General features: G+C 36.8%; 1 protein-coding gene across 2 annotated transcripts in view; it reads right to left on the reverse strand.

The window, feature by feature from the left end:
- Positions 1 to 14,074, reverse strand: part of LOC6051143 — a 326,944-nt gene extending 312,870 nt beyond the window's left edge. The window contains exons 1-4 of one of the 2 annotated variants that reach the window (XM_038259340.1): positions 13,307 to 14,074; positions 12,919 to 13,021; positions 4,814 to 5,353; positions 1,137 to 1,304 (exon numbers count right to left, since the gene is read on the reverse strand). In XM_038259340.1, the coding sequence (XP_038115268.1) occupies positions 1,137 to 1,304; positions 4,814 to 5,203 (558 nt within the window). In that variant the 5' untranslated portion in view covers positions 5,204 to 5,353; positions 12,919 to 13,021; positions 13,307 to 14,074. Of the gene's footprint in view, positions 1 to 1,136; positions 1,305 to 4,813; positions 5,354 to 12,918; positions 13,022 to 13,239 lie in introns of both variants that reach the window. The other variant, XM_038259339.1, reaches the window with a different exon arrangement.
- Between the last annotated feature and the right edge of the window lie 5,846 nt (positions 14,075 to 19,920).

Below are 19,920 nucleotides of genomic sequence, written 5' to 3' on the forward strand. Positions count from 1 at the left end.
ATGTCAAGTTCATGAAAAATAATAAAATAAAATATGAAAAATGAATAAAATTACTTACTGAAAATGATAGAAGCTAAATATACAACAAAATATCTCGAGTTTTTTTTGAAAAGGTCCTATAAACAAAATTTAGAATTTTTGCTTTTTGGGTGTTTTTAGAACCGCCTTGAGTCAGGGGTATTCAAAAACACCCAAAAAGCAAAAAGTGAAAATTTTGTTTATAGGACCTTTTCAAAAAAAACTCGAGATATGAATAGCATTTTGAAAAGCAAAATAGAAGAAAACTATTTAATATGCTATGTTCCGGTTGAAAATTGACTTAATTCATAATGTGTATTTTACAATAAAAAAAAAACAATACAATCCAGACACAATTGTCCAAAGTCATTTGAAAAAAAAATCACTTCGGATGGAAAAATATTTATTGTTGTCATTTTTCGGGTAGTTGAACTCAAACATGGCCTCACAAATACTTTAAAGTGATTTGATTTTTTTTAAACCACGACCTAAGAAATAGTCAAATCTTTCAAAATAATTCCAAACTCACACATTATCACGGTCCTCAACTTTGAAAAATTCGCCGCTCTGCAAGGCGCGACGATTCAAGCGCAAGCCCGCAAGAGATCTCTGAATAAAAAAAACGAGGAAAAGCCTTAATTTTCAATCTTTATCGCATTGCCCGCGCGAGCTCGGAATTCCGAAATAAACGGTAATTATTTTTTTTCACCTCGTTTCATGACTCCGACTGAGCTAAGACGTTCACTCGTCAAATCTCTTAAAATTTAGCTGTTGTTGTTGTTTTTTAGCCATTCCTTTCTTTCTGCTTGATTCGCCGTAGAAGAGTGATTGTTTCATTTGCTCGCTCTCTTCCTCATCAGCTGAGAGCGTTTTGTTTTTCTTTTTGCAGAGAATGCAATTCCGTACTCAACGCTTTTCGAAAAAGCTCTAATAATACACGCTGCGAAATGCCAAGGCTGTTGAAGGCTTTGGCGTAGTGAATTGATCTTTTTGGCACAGTAAAAAAAGTCGATGCTAAAAAATAATGTAACCTATTTCAAACGTACAAACTTCAACATATTTTAAACAGTGTATTTTAACCAAAAGCACAGCTTTTCCCGCCACGCAAATCTACCCACCTTTCGTAGTCGTAGAACCTCAATTTCGTTGGCCTCAACGCTCTTTCGCGTAGACGAAGATGAGCCGGAGCCGGAAATTGCTGCTGCTGCAGATGCTGTGGATGCTGCGACGGCTGCACCGGAAGCCAACTTGGACGGAGTTCCCCCGGGAGAGGCCGACTTGGAGGGCTGGAAGAGAATGGAGCGCGAGAAGAAAAAAATGGGGAAATGAATTAATGAAAATTGAATTAATTTGGGAAACGCTAATTCGGCGCGGTGTGATCACCCGCCAGGTGGGCGAAGATCGGTGTTTTGAGTTTGGGTGTGGAATTTAGTTTAAGAGTGTTTTAAATTTTATATTAAAGTCTCTTTCAGTCAGTGAAACTCTAAAATTGTATAAAGATAAATAAAAAAACGTTACTTAATCCACTTTTTGGTGGTTGGAGCCTTCCTCACATTCATAATGTGAAAACACTTGATCAAAATATCTGAGATCTAGCCTCAAAAAAAGTGAATTAAAACAGTAAAGTACTAATAACTTTTGATAGGGTTAGCAGATTTTCATTTTTTTTAACTCTTTGGAAAGATCTCTTGATTACCCGTCCAACGATAGGTCGCATGGTAGATCCGGACAACGTTTTCATCAAAATATGTGAGATCCGGCCTCCAAAATGTGTATGAATAACACTTAAGTAATTATAACTGTTGTTTTTTAGAATAACTTTTGAAGTTCTTTTCTAAACTTCATAATATTAACTAGGGTCTTGTGGGACCCCAAGACGGATCGAATGAGACCAAAATGTTCCAAATCGGTTTAGCCGGTCCGGAAATAATCGTGTGCATATTTTTTGGTGCACGGACTTACAGACATATACACGCACAGACATTTGTTTAGAATTTGATTCTGAGTCGATATGTATACGTGAAGGATGGCCTACGAGGTCGAATTAAGAAGATCATTTTCGAGTGATTTTATAGCCTCAGTAAGGTGAGCAAGGCAAAACGCTAAACTCAACAAGAATTAATAATTGTCATGAAAACTGATTGATTTTTTTTAAAATATATATAAAGAAATCTAATTCTTTCTTTTAATTTAGATTCTTGTATTACATTCAATCAAATTATTCGCTCTACAGCATTGCGTTGGCGTTCTCGATTGCGAGATTCCTACTCGAAACTAGGTGTCCGAAGGCTTGATTGTTGAGTTGATTGTTGCAAACCTCTTTTTACACCTAAGCTTCCATCCACCCCGGGATTCGAACTGATGACCTATGGATTGTGAGTCCAACTGCCTACCAGCGACTCCACCGAGGCAGGACCCAGGGAGACGACTCTTACACCTGGACTGAGCTAACGACCTAACTTTTAGGTTAGACCCGGGCCAACATTTACTTCCCCGTCCGACGGAAGGCGTGATCAGACAAATCTCGTCTCGAAAAATGCCACCGGGACCTTCTGGGATCGAACCCAGGCATACATTATTTTATCTTATTTGTTCGTTTTATTAATGTCAGTTTAAATATACTTTTAAACATTACCTTAACGCTCAACTGCCAATTTTTTTTCGAAAAAAAATATTTTACCCGTGTTTAAGATGTCATTTTGAGCAACTTATGTTCTACAAAAATTTACTTCTCTTGTTTATGTTTTTCTTGTTTTATTTCGTATTTTAATTTGCATCTATCTTGTTAAGTTTATCTTAGTTTTTGGTAGAAGGCCAAATTTCTACCACCTCATTACATTTAGCCTTTCTATTTTTTTCATGTTTTAACAGTTAATTTTTTTTGGGACACTACAAAAATTACTGCATACTTCTTTCTACTTAAAATATAGGAAATGTTAGTAAAAAATACAGCCAAAGTTGACCCCTAAAAAATACTTTTTTTAATATTGGCAAAGTCAAATAAAACAAGTCTAACTTCCAACCCAAAGGCTAAAACTTTCTAAAATTTCAGGAGTTCTTCTTTACAGTGCTTTTTAAAGATCAAAAATTGGTTGAAAAATTGATTGTTGGCCATTTTTAGGCGTTGTGTGTCAGCGATCAAATATCGTTTTGGGAAATGATCACTGACAGAAAGTTCTATCGAATATCGAGCAGTCCCGTTCAGTGATAGATCCCTTTTCAAGCATTAGTTGTGAACACATTCAATAAAAGTTTCAAAAACAATTTATTTATAATCATCATAAAACAAATGCAATAACCAACAAAAAATCACAACCCTCAACCAAGTTGCCACCCTGCCAACCACTTTAGCCCGCGGTTGTCGAATTGGCCAAATGGGACGCTCTTCCTTCAGTCGCTATAGCGCGCAAAGAATGATGATACCTTTTGGGCCGTTTTCTCCAAACGCAAACTCCGCACTCTCGATCCGTTCCGATTTTGACCGGAGGTTATTTTTAGGAGCTGCGATGCGTTGAGCCGAGTTGTTGTGGTTTGCCCACATATCTATCTCTCGAAGGAGCGCATTCCATTACGCTATCTGCGCTGGCCCCTTGGTGTTCTATTTTTGGCAGGCCGGAATCTTGGGCATCTCCACCGGGTGCAGCAGCAGCGAGTTGGCCAGTTTGCGTGCGGTTCCCTTCATGCTTTTACCCAAGACGATGATGATCTGATCATAATCGTATGGAGGTTGAAGATCATCGCGATCGAACGCGATACGTGATTTGGTGCATACGGCGCGATGGCTGGAAGATGCGGATTGCGTTCATGAAGATTTCAGAAATAAAAGTGTGTATAAATCGGTACTTGATAATGAAGTTAAGGAGGTATTAGACTATGGCAAACAAACAAACAAACTCGCACTTTTTGTGTATGACAGTTTGCCAAACTCGCAAACAAAGCCAAATGTATATGCAGGCTGACGTTTCTGCAAAACAAATGCAGGCAAACAAAGAGAGCTGGCAAACTGTCAAAAAGTTTGCTTGTTTGCGAGTTTGTTTGTTTGTTTGTCATAGTCTTATACGTCATTTAGAATACTCAATAGAGTTATCTAAGCCCGATATTGAGCTGTGTGAACAATTTGTAAATGGATTTCATTGTTTTTTTTTTCTATTTTCTAAGATGACCTTTCACCCTGGTCCAACCACGATCCTCAAAAAACCCGCGCACGCCGCTCGAGCGCTCGCTAATGATTTTATGAGTAATAAATTTTCGTTCCTTCATTCAACAGTTTTTGGTTTCTTCGGCGGCTTTCGAGATTCGCGTGATGCATTTTCCACCTCTCTATGCGTTGCTCAGCTGCGGTCAACACTTAATTGGATGGTTCTTACGGATCCCGCGCCACGGAATGTGCGGTACTTCTTCGCGAAGACGACGCCAACTCCGACGACGCCGGAATGCCCGCAAGCCGACGTTGATGTGTTTGTTTTGGCTACCGGGTTTCGGCGGGATCACGAGAGGGTGTCGAAACTTTATAGCACGTGTGTGTCATTCGAACCCGATTGACGCCGTGACAAATCGGTCCCCCCGGGGTCGTTTGATGGTGCGGAATCGCACCGGAATGTGCATCCCGAAATGTGTTGAACGTGATCTTTTGAAAGTGTGTCGTAGCGGTCGTTATCGAGCGCGGAAAATTGCAGCTGAGTTGAGGATTGATTAAACGAACTTTTTTCGACGTAGAAATAGGGAATCGATCCGACGTTCTTCGAATGAAAGAGTTCGTCTCATCTAAAACTACTTATCACAGATATCCACTCACCGATCCTTTGCCGTAGTTCCACAGCGTCTTGACGACCCCTCCGTTGGCCGCGGAGATCCCGTTGCTCACTTTGGTCGTCCTCCCACCGTGGCCCAGCTCGGGCGCCTCAAAGACCGGCGAGGCCGACGGTGTCGTCTGGGACGAACCCCCGCCGTCCGGAATGGTGGACAGTCCGTAGTTGACCTCAAAGTCCAGCGACCGGGTAAAGTGGTTCTGGTCCCCCCCGTACTGACCCTGGCCACCCTGGCTGAACGAGAGTGACCGCGCGAAGGAACTCTTAAAGTACTGGCACGGTGCAGCCGTCGCGGACACGTCGAATTCCGTCCCGGAGGACTTTTTCGGGATGCGGACCTCGTTGCTCTGCAGGTGCGTTTCGATCGTTTTGGACATTGCGACACACTTGGTGGTCCTCCTAGAACGGTGACATTTGAACGCGGAGAATATCTGGTTCGATTGTAGGAATGGGGTTCACCGGAAGTCAACACTCGCGAGCACTTAATTTTTTCACGGAAATACACGCACGGAAAAGTTGGCAGAGCACTGCAAGAGAAAGAGAAAAGTAAAAGTTGAATTTAGTTGGATAAAGTAATTTATTTGTTTTCAATTGTTTTTTCTATAGACGTCCATCAATAATTTTTTACTTTAAGAAGTAGTTTCAAAAAACACGCAATCAAAAAAAGGCATTTTTTGTTCTGAACAAAAATATACCTCTCTGGTTTATTGCAGATTCGAAAAGTACATTAAATTATCCATAAAATGACATGTCTCCTTATTTTCTACAGTTGAGTAGCGGAAATGGCAGCGATCTTGAAACTTTTTTTATTACTTTTTTGATGAAACATGTTTTCTAGGAATTTTGAGAACGTCATAAAATTGGGCGTCTAATTTTAGACACAAAAGTATCTACCTTTGACACCAAATTTCTATCTCTTCACGGTTTCCAGCTACAAATCACGAAAAAACGTGTCTTATACACAAAACTGGGCAGCAATCGTCCGAGAGAATAATGGCTTCGAGCCGAGAGAATAGTGGTACCATTTACGGACACAGAGAACACAGCTCCAGATTGGTGAGAGAGTTATTCCCTCGAGGTTCATTTGCAAAAAAAGTTAATCCTTCAAAACAAAAAAAAAACAAAAAGTGTCGGCTTCGGGAATCGAACCAGAGACCTTTTACAGACTAACCGAATGACTTAACTACCTCGGCCACCACAGCTTGGTGACCAGAAAGTGATCAGAATTCGATGTATGACACTAGTTGGAAATTTATTGTTTCAATTGGGTCCTAAAATGAAGCTTAGATTGCTGATATTATTGTTTACAGCGTTAAAGCTTATTTCTCTGAGTACAATGACCCTTTGTACAACCACAAAGAGTTTAAAATGGATTTTTAAATCAATTTGGAAAAATTAACCTCGCGGTCCTTCTTGACAGAAAAGTTCCTACTTGACAGCTCGTTCCAAGGGGACCATAGTTGATCCACAGACAAACAGACAGGACACTCGAGTGCCGAACCATCGTCCTCCAAAAACGGTTATTTCAAATTCAATTTTGTTTCGGCAACCACTCACCCGGGGCTGATGGCGCTGCTGTCGTGACAGCTTGCCCGTCTTTTCTCAGTGTGTGTGATGCGTGTTTTTTTTGTTTTTAGTTGAGCGTGAGCACGTGTGAGGCAGCAAATGAAAACAAAAAAAAAAACAGCATTCCACCTCGAGTGCCTCCAGTTCAACCCGCCGGAAGGTCGCTTCATCTGTGGAGAGTTCGATTCCGGCCGAATGCACCTGAACGACGAGAGCCAGCGGTCTCGGACGTAGTGTTCCGGTGGAAACACGAGCAAATGGACATTTACGGGCACTTCTTCGACACGCACGACTTTGGGTGTATCAATCGGACTGCTGGTCGTCCTTTTGGCATTTTGACGATGTTGCGTCGATCGTGAGCGCCACTCTTCGTGACTTTTTTCGTCTCATTCCGCCCTTTTGGTTTTGTTCGCTGGCAACTTAATTGCGCCGTGGACACGTTCCCTGCAGATGTTTCCAAACGCCCATCGTGGGGATCAATTCCGTTAGTTTTGAATTGGATTTTCCTATTCCGGCGGCCACTACTGGTGTTTTCGTGACCGGGATATCTGGTGTCAGGTGTAATAGTTCATGTTTCCGGTGGAGGAGGTATCATAGACGGAACATGCAAGCAACGGGGAGGACCAGTGATGTGGTCTCTGTCATTGTGTTTGTCTTGCATCGCTGCAGGTGCTGCCGCATGATTTGCCTCATGAGGTTCTGCCATTGGAAACGGAATCGACCGTGGAACCGACCCACCGTCATTTTCGGCCGTCGGTCTTGATTTATTTATTTTGATTTTGTTACTGATGATAACTGATGAGCAACAACAAAAAAAAAAAAAAAAAAAAAAAATTTGGCAAGATGGACCAACTATGGTCTTAGCCGTCAGTGCTCTGACATAGCAAAGGAAAAAAAAAAAACAACAAAATTATTTCGAAACAGCTGTTAATGTTTACAATCGTTAAGGCTTGATTGTCTCACGCATACACTGACATGACACATGACAGTAATGGGTTTGTATTGGTGTGTTTGGGCTGCGCTTCGGCATAAGCTCACCAGGCAGCGCTGGCGTCGCCGTGATTTGGTGGTTTGATGAAGGACGATGGATTTCAAAAATAATTTGTATGAAGAGTCACGTCTGTTTGTCTGTGGTTGATCCATCGAAAAAATGTTGTCTTGTCAATTTTTTTTTTTGCATTAAGATGAAAAAAAGTTATAAGAAATGGTTTTTAATCGTGTTTTTTACCGTTGTACATAAAAATTGACATAGGGCTTTAGTACCCAATTAACGAATGAACACATTTGTTTTTGTGGTGTGAGTTGCTAGCATTATTCTTTCGATTTTGGCACTGAGCCCTCAAAAAAATTTGAGCGAAGGATTCTCTCGACTCTGAATTGTGGGTGTAGTAATAATCCAGAAAAATGAAAGGGGTCGAACCGCTCCACCGTCACGAGATATCGAAAAATGGACTTCGGATTCGTGATTGAAATTACCCATTTTTTCCTTATTTCAAGGGTCGTTTTGAGCCACTTTTGTTCTACGAAAAACATAACTTTTCTTGTATTTGTTTTATTTCATGTTTAGTATTAGGCCTATTCTATAATCTTTCAAATTTTTTATCTCTTGCCTATTCGCAAAAAAATATATTTTTTTTTTTCAAAACATAAGCAAAACTAAATAAAACGAGTCAAACCACCAAAACCGTCATTTTCTTTAAATATAATAGAGTTCAGATCAGAAATTGGTTGAAAAAAGGATCAATTGCTAATCGGATCATTCTGTAAAAAATAGTTTCAGCTAGTTATTTATTTTAGTTATTTGTTTAACAAGCAACTCACTCAAATAAATAACTCAAATGAATTATTAGATGAAAACATTCCATAACTAGGCTTTCAATGCAATTATCACAAATTTGTGAACGATTGTAAATTGATTTAAGTACATTTAACAACGTACAAATTGGGACCAGTAAAAATTTCGGCTTTTGAATTGTGTAAAATTCATACAAATAATCAAAAAGAAATATTAAAAATTTACGCGAAATTTTAATTAATTCATAAATATCAGAATTTTAAGCAGATTTAAATGTTAAATTTCGTAATTCTTTATGCATTTTTTTATCAATAAAATATAAATATTTATCAAATAATCAGGCCGATGCAATAATTTCATCACACGGCCCTGGTCGAGCACGGAAAAAGTCAATCGATTTCGAAAATCAATTTTTTTTCTGTGAGATCGAAGGGGGCAAAAAAATACAGAAATAAAAACAAATCAATTTAAAAAAATTTAGAAAATGAATTTTACACCCGTACAGTTGATTTGCAATCATTAGAAACAAAAAAAATAGTGAAAAAAAATGTTTTTGCTTAAATTGAAATAATTTTTTAGCAAACCCAAACATGCTAGAAATGTTTTTAAAAGCAGGGCAATGTATTTTAAATTGATTTCAGCTGATTGCACTTTAATTTCCATTGAAATTTTTAAGTTTTATGAAAAAACATTAGCTTTGTCGGGACGATGTAGACAAAAACAAAACAAAAACTTTGAAAAATATTTACAACAGTCTAGATACCTTCAAAACAAAGGATTGCTAAACAACTGGGCTTATGTAAAACGGTTAAAAAAACACGTTTAAATCATTTGGATTTTTTTATTTAAGGTTGATTTCAAATAGAATTGATCATCACTCTGAAACGCTCTGTATTTAGTTCAATATAACAAATTTCTGCACCAAAATGAATCAGCATGAGCCGGTTGTTGCCTTCTTGAAGAAACTAAAGGAAATTTTGATTTTTGAATTTATATAACTTTACAAGGAAAAGAAAAATTGTAACCAAAAAGTATCAACACGTGCAGGATACTATTCTAAACAAATTGTAAATAGAATCTTGTGAAAATATTGTAAACAAAAATATATATCATCTGACGAAAAATCAAGGCAATGATGATATTCGTCACCTTAAATCCAATTTACCAAGGATCAACTATGTTTGCCTTGGTCACAGGGTAACCACTCAAATCCCATTTTCAAATTCCCGACTTTTCCAGAAACTCAAATAATAGGCATTTCTTATCTGAAGAATGATTTCAAACAAAAAAAACTCGTTATAAAAAAGTATATTTCAACTAGCAAAAAAAAATCTAAATTTATCATAACAAATCAAACTATTGATAATTTCCATAGAATCAGAAAGTTTACAATAAATTGGTAGAAAATGCATTAAAAATGGAAGCAGATATTATTTTTATTCAGAGTAGAAACATAAACAATTAATCTTTGAAAAATAACCGAAAGCTTAACAATACTTATAACTTCGAAGTTTATTTTTAAAATTGGCAAACGTATATTTTTTGGTTTGTACTTAATTTCAAATGGAAATGGCAAAAACTGAAAGATAACTGAATTTAAAAAGTTATTCTTAATTTTTGTTTACTGTTTACTGTTATTATTCTTTCAAATAATTTAGAAAATATCAGGAAATTCGCTTAAAAAATGTTTTTACAAAGTTCCCTTTTTTATTTTGTAAATTTTTATGTGAAATTTTTGAATCATTTATCTACACAGCAAAAAATCCGATGGTAAAATCGCATGCAAAAGCATGCACATCACCTTCGTCAAAAAAGACACTTAATATTACACGCTGCATGTACAATTTTTGTAAACACAAAAAAAAAGTTGCAACAGACGGGACTCAAACCAAGCACCTACAGTAAGGACTGGCGCCTTAGCCCGCTCGGCCATCAGACCGATAAAAAATGGAAAGGATAAACGTATATGTGAGCTTGACATTTCGGTCAAGTAGGTTTTCCATACTGATGGGCTACATATTTCATGGTGTAATATTACACAGAATTTCATAGAATAATGCAAAATTTATTTTACACCCAGGCCTTTTACACGCAGCTGGATTACTACTTTATTTGCTGTGTAGTTGTCAGTATTTAAGCGTTTAATTTTTTTCATCAAAAGTTTCAGATAGATAAGTTCCATGTTTTATCTCTAATTTTATGTGAAACGTTTGAAAAGAAAAATTCTTTAAACATATTTGCAATAACTTAACTGTAAATTTCATCGATGTATTTTTTGAAATTTTAATATTTTTTTCATGTTTTCAAAATGACTAAAACTTTTTTCAATTTTTCATTCAGAATGTACAACGATTTGGTGTAATTCGATTTTTAAGTTTTCCTATAACTTAAAATCAAGCTTTATCTATCGAGAAATTAAAAGTTAGAGTGTGTGCGTGCAACATGGAGTTAAACTTTTCGAAGTACCATGGAAAACTTCACAGCAACTTCATAGAAAGTTTAGCTCCATGTTGCAGATTTGACAGCTCGATAGTAATTTACCCATACTCTCAAAAAAGTTTAAGCGAAACATATGTACAAAAAATTTGAAATGCCTCAATGAATTTAGCTAAATAATTTGAAATATTTACCGCAAAAAAAACCATTGCCAAACTCAACTTAAAATCTTTTTTTTTCAAATATTCAATCAATGTGACAAAATAAAACCGAATCCTCGACAGAATCATCTTTACGATTCTGGCCACAGTCGTTAAAATTAGGCTATTTTTTATATAAATTTTTCAGTATTAAGTTTTAGGCCGTTGCAAATATTGTTCAAAGTTTATGTCGCCCCCCCCCCCTTCAAAAAATCAGGGGGCAAAAAATATATTTTTTCAAAAAACTTCTAAATTTTAAAGGAAATAGAAGTCTAACCAACTAAAAACAATTATAAATGCATTTTCTTGCTTTTAAAATCATATTTCGATCAAAATTCCAATGTACAGCTTTTTTTCGGCGAAAAAAAAATATTTGCAGCGGCCTTTTTTTAAGTTTATTTGATTAACAAAAAATATTTATTTGGAATAACCCGTTTCATTCACAAGTAGATTGAAATAGTGAAAAGAACCTCAAATTTGAAGTAAGGAAGAAATTTAGTAAATTTAATTTGAAAATTGTACAAAATATTACAAAAAAATCAAGCTTTAGAAAATAATTTTCAAACTAGTATGCTTGGAATTCCCGACTTTTCCCGACTTTTTGACAAAAAATCACAAATTCCCGACTTTTTCCCGATTTTTTTTGCGGATTTTGGCGAATTCCCGACTTTTCCGATTTCCTGACTGGCCAAGTGTTATGCGGTGAAAAAAAAAAAGCTTTATCATACACAGTAAAAAAAAACATGGTAAAATTACATCTAAAAAGGAGTACATCTTTTATGTCAGAAAAAAGCTTTAATTTTACCTCTTATAGTGTGTAAATTTACATCTGGCAGACGCTAGGAAAAAATATCTGTAATCCTAAAATAATATCAAACCGGCGATAGTTATATCTAGCTTACTAAGTCCGCGCCCCACCGCACGGCTAACTCGCCGCTGTGAAAACTGTATGATCAAAGCCAATGTAGCTCTATGTGCTCCGTACATTGTATACTGTATTTACTGCATATACGGTACATAGAGGTACATTGGCTTTGATCATCCTGTTTTCACAGCGGCGAGTTAGCCGTGCGGGTTGGGGCGCGGACTTAGTAAGCGAGATATAACTATCGCCGGTTTGATATTTTTTTAGGATTACAGATATTTTTTCCTAGCGTCTGCCAGATGTAAATTTACACATTATAAGAGGTAAAATTAAAGCTTTTTTCTGACATAAAAGATGTACTCCTTTTTAGATGTAATTTTACCATGTTTTTTTTTACTGTGTAGTGAACAATAATATTAGCAATATAAGAAAAAAAATCAATTGTCCCGCCCGTGTGGATCAATCGGACCGCGCACTGGACTCACAATCCAGAGGTCGCCGGTTCGAATCCCGGGGCGGGCGCTCAAAAATTCTTTGTGTAAATATGGGTATTCGGCGCCGTCGCTCCGTGCAATACTTTCATACACTCAGGAGCCCAGGGCGGCGAAGTCCTTGTAGATAAAAAGGAAGACACTAGTGGTTGGTACTAGCAATGGTGGCCGACAGCTATAAAGTCAAATTCGTTTTTTTTTTTTTTTTGAAAAAAAATCAGGACCCAATTGGATATAATTAAGAATGAAATTTACTCCGTTTAAAATCATTTCAGCATGTTAAGAAAAGTTTGTTAATATATTTATATATGTGGTCAAATTCAAATATACAATATTTAAGTGCATATTCGACAAGTATTAGTTGAACTTTTCAGTACTGTTAATTTTAGTGATGAGAAGTATGCTGTTTCGTCACTCGAAAATGTCAGGAAAAGTAAGTGGTTTCACAAAGGAATCGCAAAAAATCTCCATTGGCTGATTAATACATAAAACATCTCATTACTGCGACATGCATTTTTCAATGAAGCTTCGGAAGATTAATGTCTATTTTTGAACTATCGAGATAACGATGAATTTAAAATGCACAACTATGAAAAGAATGTCCCCACACTCAGAACAAACATCAAGTCTACAAACACAGATCCCCATTCCACATTGCTTGCTTGAACAAGCATCTATCACGTAGGTTGGTAGGCGTTTAAATTGCTTTTGCAATTGTATAGAAAACGACTTTCTTCACCTGATTAAACACTGCCTGCCTGCCTGCTGACACTTAAACCGCTCCACAACAGCCTTCGTCGAAACTCCTCGTACAGACGGAACGGTAAGTTATAGATCTTCGTCTGGTCGCGTTTTGTGTTGCAACAAATATAAAAAAAAAACTCACACAAAAATAATAAAAAAGCACGAAAGCCGCGAATCACATAAAAAACCACAACGCACACGAATAAACACACACTAGTCGCCAATACACGCACAGCTATTAGGTTCCAACTGTATCAAGTACAGAGGAAAAGCCACACGACGACGACGGAAGGCCACTTGTTTGTGCAATACCGACCGAAACTTCACTGTCGAAGACCCCCAAAAACGGCTTGCACTAGCTTGGGAAGGCGGCCTCTTCTAACCTTGGTTCAGGTTCACCGTTGATTATTCTTCACCGTTCGATATCTTCTTCGTCTTATCCGGCGTTGACCCCCGGAGACACTTTCTACTATTGTCACACGCACTCGCACTCTTCAGGACCAGCTGTTCTGTGCCGGTACCGCTGACAAGCTGTCAAAGCTGAACCCTTTTCGTGACTCCAACTTCATTCTTTCACCGTGTTGATTCTGCTCAGTGTACTGAGGGAGTAAGCGGCACGCACTGGTTCAAATTTGCACGATTTTTTCGCGTTGTTTGCACTGGAAGTCACCCGATTGAAACTAGACTTCGAACCCACTCAAGCGCGACAACTTTGTTGCAACTCTTCGGAGATTCTCCAATCAAGATAAGGCTTCCGGTTTTCTAAAGTTGTCGAACTCCGAGTTGCCTCACTTCTCCAGAGATTGTTGGCGACCTTATCACAAAACATCCACGAAACCTTAAAAAAATGGCCAAAAACCGGCCAACCGTGGCCAAGGCCCTCAAAATCGGCGTACCGAAACACACGCGCGCACACAGTCTCCGGCAACTCCAGAAGCAACTTCAGAACTTCACCGAATCAGCACATTCTTCCTCGGGCGGTCACTCGACACCCGTCAAACCCCCGGCTGTTCCGCGAACCGGAACGACAATCCGAACCTTTGTGTGTGGTGTGCACTACAATAACTTGAAACTTTGTATAAAATCGCGGATTCTCGCGTGGAGTTTCACCACTGCAGAACTTCACCAGACAAAACTTCAACAGACGTGTACGGACAGAACCTACTCGGGCGCGCTCCAAACGGCGAATGAAGCAGCATGGTGCAACGACGACGTCGCGACGCGCTGCCTCGTGCAGAAAACTCAGTGTTTTGCATCGTAGTCGGCGACCGGCGTGAGAGCGTGCGAAGAGAATTTGAGCGCGTGAGAGGGAGAGATTAAACGAGAGCGAGAGCGATCTTGGCGCGAAAACGTAAGAGATCTTTTGGACGTTGGAAGCATGTTAAAATGGATTTTGATTGGGATTTTGATTGCAGTATTTTTTTCCTCATTCTTTTCATTCTTAGATTTTTTATTTACAAAGTTTGGTAAAATTTTTTTAGGCTTCTAAATTTGTAGAAACCTTTATTATATTAAGTTTAGATTATGATAAGAACCGTCAAAAAAGCATATACCTTTTTTATTCACCCGTTGGAAATATTTTTCAATGCTTATTTCCCTCCTCTTTTTTAAATTCTCTTTACAAATTTTGAGCGCACTGGTTTAGGAAAAATCCAATGATGCTAGAGTTTTTAAGAAAACTTTATGAAAACAAAATCATACTTTCGTTTTTAGTACAGTCCAGACTCGATTATCCGAAACCTCGATTATCCGTAGTTTCGATTATCCCAAGTACGATTATCCGAAGGTTTGAATGAGACTTCTGATAATCGATTCATGGACAAAAACATTTTTTTCGTATTTTTTATTTTCTTTTACTTTTAACATCAAATTCGAATTTTGCGACCTCATTTCAGTAAAATTTGAATGGTTGATTCTCTATTAAATTTAAAAATACGTTTTTTCATTATTTAATCACCGCCTTGGATGTAAAAATTCTAAATCACTTTAAAGTCCGGGTTCGCAACGATCCCGGATATCCGAAGCTTCAATTAGGTTTCTCAAGGACTTAGGGTAATCGAATCATGGTGATTTTTTTTTCTCGTTTTAACATAATAGTCAATTTGGAATGGTTGATTGCCTATTTCTGGGGACATATTTGAGCTAGATAACCCAAAATAAGAAAATATTATTTAATTTGGATCGGTCTGTTTCGGTTAAAACTGACACAAATTTTAGAAGAAAGTTTTTGAAATTTTGAGTAAGTAGATTGGTGGGAATATTTGATCTCGGTGATCAAATTAATAATAGAATAAAATAAGCGATTCCCCACGAAAATATGATGATTTGAAAAAATAGTTGTTCGATTGAGGCCGAAATAATTAGACCCGTATTTTAGGGTGACCTTAGCCGTGTTACGGTAGCATTTCGTAATTTTCGTAAAAAACACATTCCTCGAACAATTTTACAAAACATATCTAAAATGGTGGAGTTTCATTAACAGGATTCTGAGATATGATTTTTTTTAAGAATAAAAACTAGGTTTTTCGACGCGATCGGTTTTGACTCCAATCGGACAACTTTTTTTTTTTTGAAAAACAGCAGGTTTTCGTGGGGATTTGCTGCTGAAGAAAATTAATAAAAAGCGTGATTTGATTATCCGAAGTGAAATTTTGTGTGAGAACTTTGGATAATCGAGCCTGGACTGTATAACTAATCCATTGCAAAATTGCAAATTTATCAATTTCGGGAATATTTATTTTTCGGCTTTTTATTGTTGTCTACAAGTAAATCTCTAAGTTTACGAAATTATTTTTTTCCTGCATTTCATCTATTTTGATGAAACTTTTTCCATGTTTTTTACTATGCCAAACCAAGCCATAGTTTTTAATACAAGTCTACATACAATTTTGCAGGCTGGTCATACAAAATGGGCATGGGAATATTCGAAAATCTGTAGGTATTTTCAGAAGTGAGATCTGACCGGGCGTCTTGGGCGAAGTTGTCGGTTATGATTTGGACTTTATCTTTTTATCACTTAAGAGCGAGTTTTTCACCGATGTGAAACAGGTCGTATCGAGGTGCTCCGATTTGGATGAAACTTTCAGGGTTTGTTTGTCTATACATGAGATGAACTCATGCCAAATATGAGCCCTCTACGACAAAGGGAAATGGGGTAAAACGGGCATTGAAGTTTAAGGTCCAAAAAACATGAAAAATCTTAACATTGCTCGCATTTCCGTAAAACTTCATCAATTCCAACTCTCTTAGATGCATTCGAATGGTCTTTCGAAGCCCTTCAAAATGTGCTATAGACATCCAGAATTGGTTTAACTTTTTCTCATAGCTTTTGCAAATTACTGTTAAAAATGGATTTTTTTAAAACCTTAATATCTTTTGGCAACAGCCTCCAACACCCATACTCCCATAGGTCAAAAGTTAGGGAATTTCATGGACTATAAGCCTACGGTATTAACTTTTTGGCCAATTGCAGTTTTTCTCATAGTTTTACGATTTTTCTAGAACAAACATTTTACAACGTTAGTTTTTGCCCTGTAGGCCAAGAAGACGGCACTTTTTGGTCTCAATTTTGTCATATTCGGAATCCTCAGATTTTTTTTTACATTAGATTGAGGTGTTGGAATTTTGAATTTGATTGGAAAAAATGCCATTTAGAATTAATTAAAATATTATTTAGAATTTGGTCGGATTAGGGGTAAAAAAAGTTTTCGCCTACTTGATACAGCATTTGACGTATTGATAACAGGGTAAATAAGATCTATTTCTTTTTTCAAAAATGTTTTATTTAATTATTTTTTAAATCAAAATTACAACTCCAATACTTCGAACTTACGTGAAATTGTCCGAGGATTCCGAATATGACAAAATTGAGACCAAAAAGTGCCGTCTTCTTGGCCTACAGGGCAAAAACTAACGTTGTAAAATGTTTGTTCTAATAAAATTGAAAAACTATGAGAAAAACTGCGATTGGCCAAAAAGTTAATACCGTAAGCTTATACTCCATGAAATAACCTATCTTTTGACCTATGAGAGTATGGGTGTTGAAGGCTGTTGCAAAAAGATATTAAGGTTTTAAAAAAATCCATTTTTAACAGTAATTTGCAAAAGCTATGAGAAAAAGTTAAACCAATTCTGGATGTCTATAGCGCATTTTGAAGGGCTTCGAAAGACCATTCGAATGCATCTAAGAGAGTTGGAATTGATGAAGTTTTACGGAAATGCTAGCAATTTTAAGATTTTTCATGTTTTTTGGACCTCAAACTTCAATGCCCGTTTTACCCTACTTCCCTTTGTCGTAGAGGGCTCATATTTGATATGAGTTCATCTCATGCATAGAGAAACAAACGCTGAAAGTTTCATCCAAATCGGAGCACCTCGATACGACCTCTAGAACAAACCGAGCAGAATCTACAAATACTGCCTCTTAAAGTTTTAAGTATCAGAATACATTTATTGCCTCATTTTTTGCCTTCCTCGCCTTTAGGCTATATAATTATTAGGGGTTATATAGATGTAGAAAATCTCAAAATTCCATATTACACATAAAATTTATGAAATTCACTTAAAACATGATTTTCAATCACTCCTGGAAGTTTCATGAAGATATTTCCTGATTAAACTGAGTAAGAGAGAAGGTAAGAGATGTTTTAAACTCAAAATTTTGCTATGCGCAAAGCGAACTTTATGAACCTTTTTCTCTAAACATCGAGTTGATTTACGGGTGCCACGATGTCTCGAGAAGGGATGGACCAAATTGGCTAAAAGTTGGGGTGAAGACTCTCCAAACATATCCCGTGTGCATGACGAAGCTCGATATTTGAATTTTGCTTTTTTTAAAATACAAAAATGTGGTGGTCTCTGTTGAAAGTTTCTGCTCATTTCTAGGCATCCGAAGGTTATGTGTAGTGAGTCATCCAAAGCCTCTTTTACGCAAATGGACCGACGTTTTACTTCCCCATCCGATAGAAGGCCAGGAGGATAAGGCGGGAATCGAACCCACGCCCCATAGCAACTTAGGGATCGGCAGCCGAAGCTGCTGACCAACGCGCCACGAAGCCCTCTATTTCTCATATGATAAACAAAAAAATAATTTTATCTTTTTTTTAAATGAACTATTTGAAAATCAGCCTTCGTCAAATATCTATATCTCGACAACGATACAACCAAATGTCTTCAAACTGGTTTTGTTGATTGATAAAAATGTTTATTTAAATGCCCTGAAAACAGATTAAAATATTTTAAGTGTGTGCTCAATCCGTGGCTCAAATTTTTTTTCTAGAGAAACTTTACTTCTCTTGTTTTATGTTTTTCTTGTTTAATTTTCAGCATTTTAATTTGCATGTAACTTGTTTAGTTAATGTTTTTTTTTTTTTGTGGTAGTATTTGGCCTATTCTACCACCTCCTATCATTACATTTTGCCTATCTAATTTTATCATGGTTTTACAGTCACTTTTTCAATTTGTTGCTTGTTTTTCACATTTTCTGCTATAAAACGGCACCATTATCATTTAAATTGTAAACAAATGCGTAGAAGCATAATCTGGGACACTACACAAATTACTGCATACTTATTTTTACTTAAAATATAGGAAATGTTAGTTAAACAAACACAGCCAATGTTGACCCCTAAAAAATGACATTTTTAAAAACATTGGCAAAATCACATAAAACAAGTAAAACTTCCAACCCATACATTTTCTAAAATTTTAAGAGTACTTCTTTCCAATGCTTTTTAAAGATTAAAAGTTGGTTGAAAATTAGATTTTTGAAGATTTTTAAAATCGAAGCCCGTCTAAAGGCGGGGTTGGATTGTAGAGGGTTAGGCAAGTAGTTCTTCTTCATGTTCATAGAGTACTTTTAACTAACGAAAAATGTTTTAATCTCTGAAAGTTATAACCTAAAAGTTCGTCCGTGCTAAAAGTGACTTTAATTTTAATGTAGTTTGAATTTAATTGGGTACATATATGTAAATGTTTATGTACAACGGTAAAAAACACGATTAAAAACCATTTCTGATCACTTTTTTTCATTTTAATGCAAAAAAAATATTGACAAGACAACATTTTTTCGATGGATTAACTATGGTCCCTTGGAACGAGCTGTCAAGTAGGAACTTTTCTGTCAAGAAGGACCGCGAGGTTAATTTTTCCAAATTGATTTAAAAATCCATTTTAAACTCTTTGTGGTCGTACAAAGGGCCATTCTACTCAGAAAAATAAGCTTTATCGCTGTAAACAATAATATCAGCAATCTAAGCTTCATTTTAGGACCCAATTCAGCTCTCAAAAACATTTTTTTTTCTGCAATTTTGATTATATTTTTCAAAACTTCTTTTTTCTGAAACCTGTTTTTGCGTCCGGAGGTTGTGCGTGGTAATTGGGTCCTAAAACGAAGCTTAGATTGCTGATATTATTGTTTACAGCGATAAAGCTTATTTTTCTGAGTACAATGGCCCTTTGTACGACCACAAAGAGTTTAAAATGGATTTTTAAATCAATTTTGAAAAATTAACTTCGCGGTCCTTCTTGACAGAAAAGCTCCTACTTGACAGCTCGTTCCAAGGGAACCATAGTTGATCCATCGAAAAATGTTGTCTTGACATTTTTTTTTTTACATTAAAATGAAAAAAGGTGATCAGAAATGGTTTTTAATCGTGTTTTTTACCGTTGTACATAAAAATTGACATAGGGATTTAGTACCCAATTCACCCAAAACCTCTTTTACGCAAATGGACGTTTGACTTCCCCATCAGATAGAAGGCGTGATCAGGCAAATCTTGTCTCGAAAAATGCCACTGGGTCCGTCTGGGATTAAACCCAGGCCTTACTGGGGTGAGAGGCTACCACGTTAGCCCCTACACCACCGGACCCGGTCCCATTTTGTATGATCAACCCGAAAAAAAATTATGGAGACTTGTATGGAAAAACTATCATTTTAACAAAAATTTATGACCCTATTCTCCTCCTGAAAACGATCCACAAATGTTCACAGTTCATC

The sequence above is a fragment of the Culex quinquefasciatus genome, chromosome 3 (assembly GCF_015732765.1).
Source record: "Culex quinquefasciatus strain JHB chromosome 3, VPISU_Cqui_1.0_pri_paternal, whole genome shotgun sequence".
Lineage (NCBI taxonomy): Eukaryota > Metazoa > Arthropoda > Insecta > Diptera > Culicidae > Culex > Culex quinquefasciatus.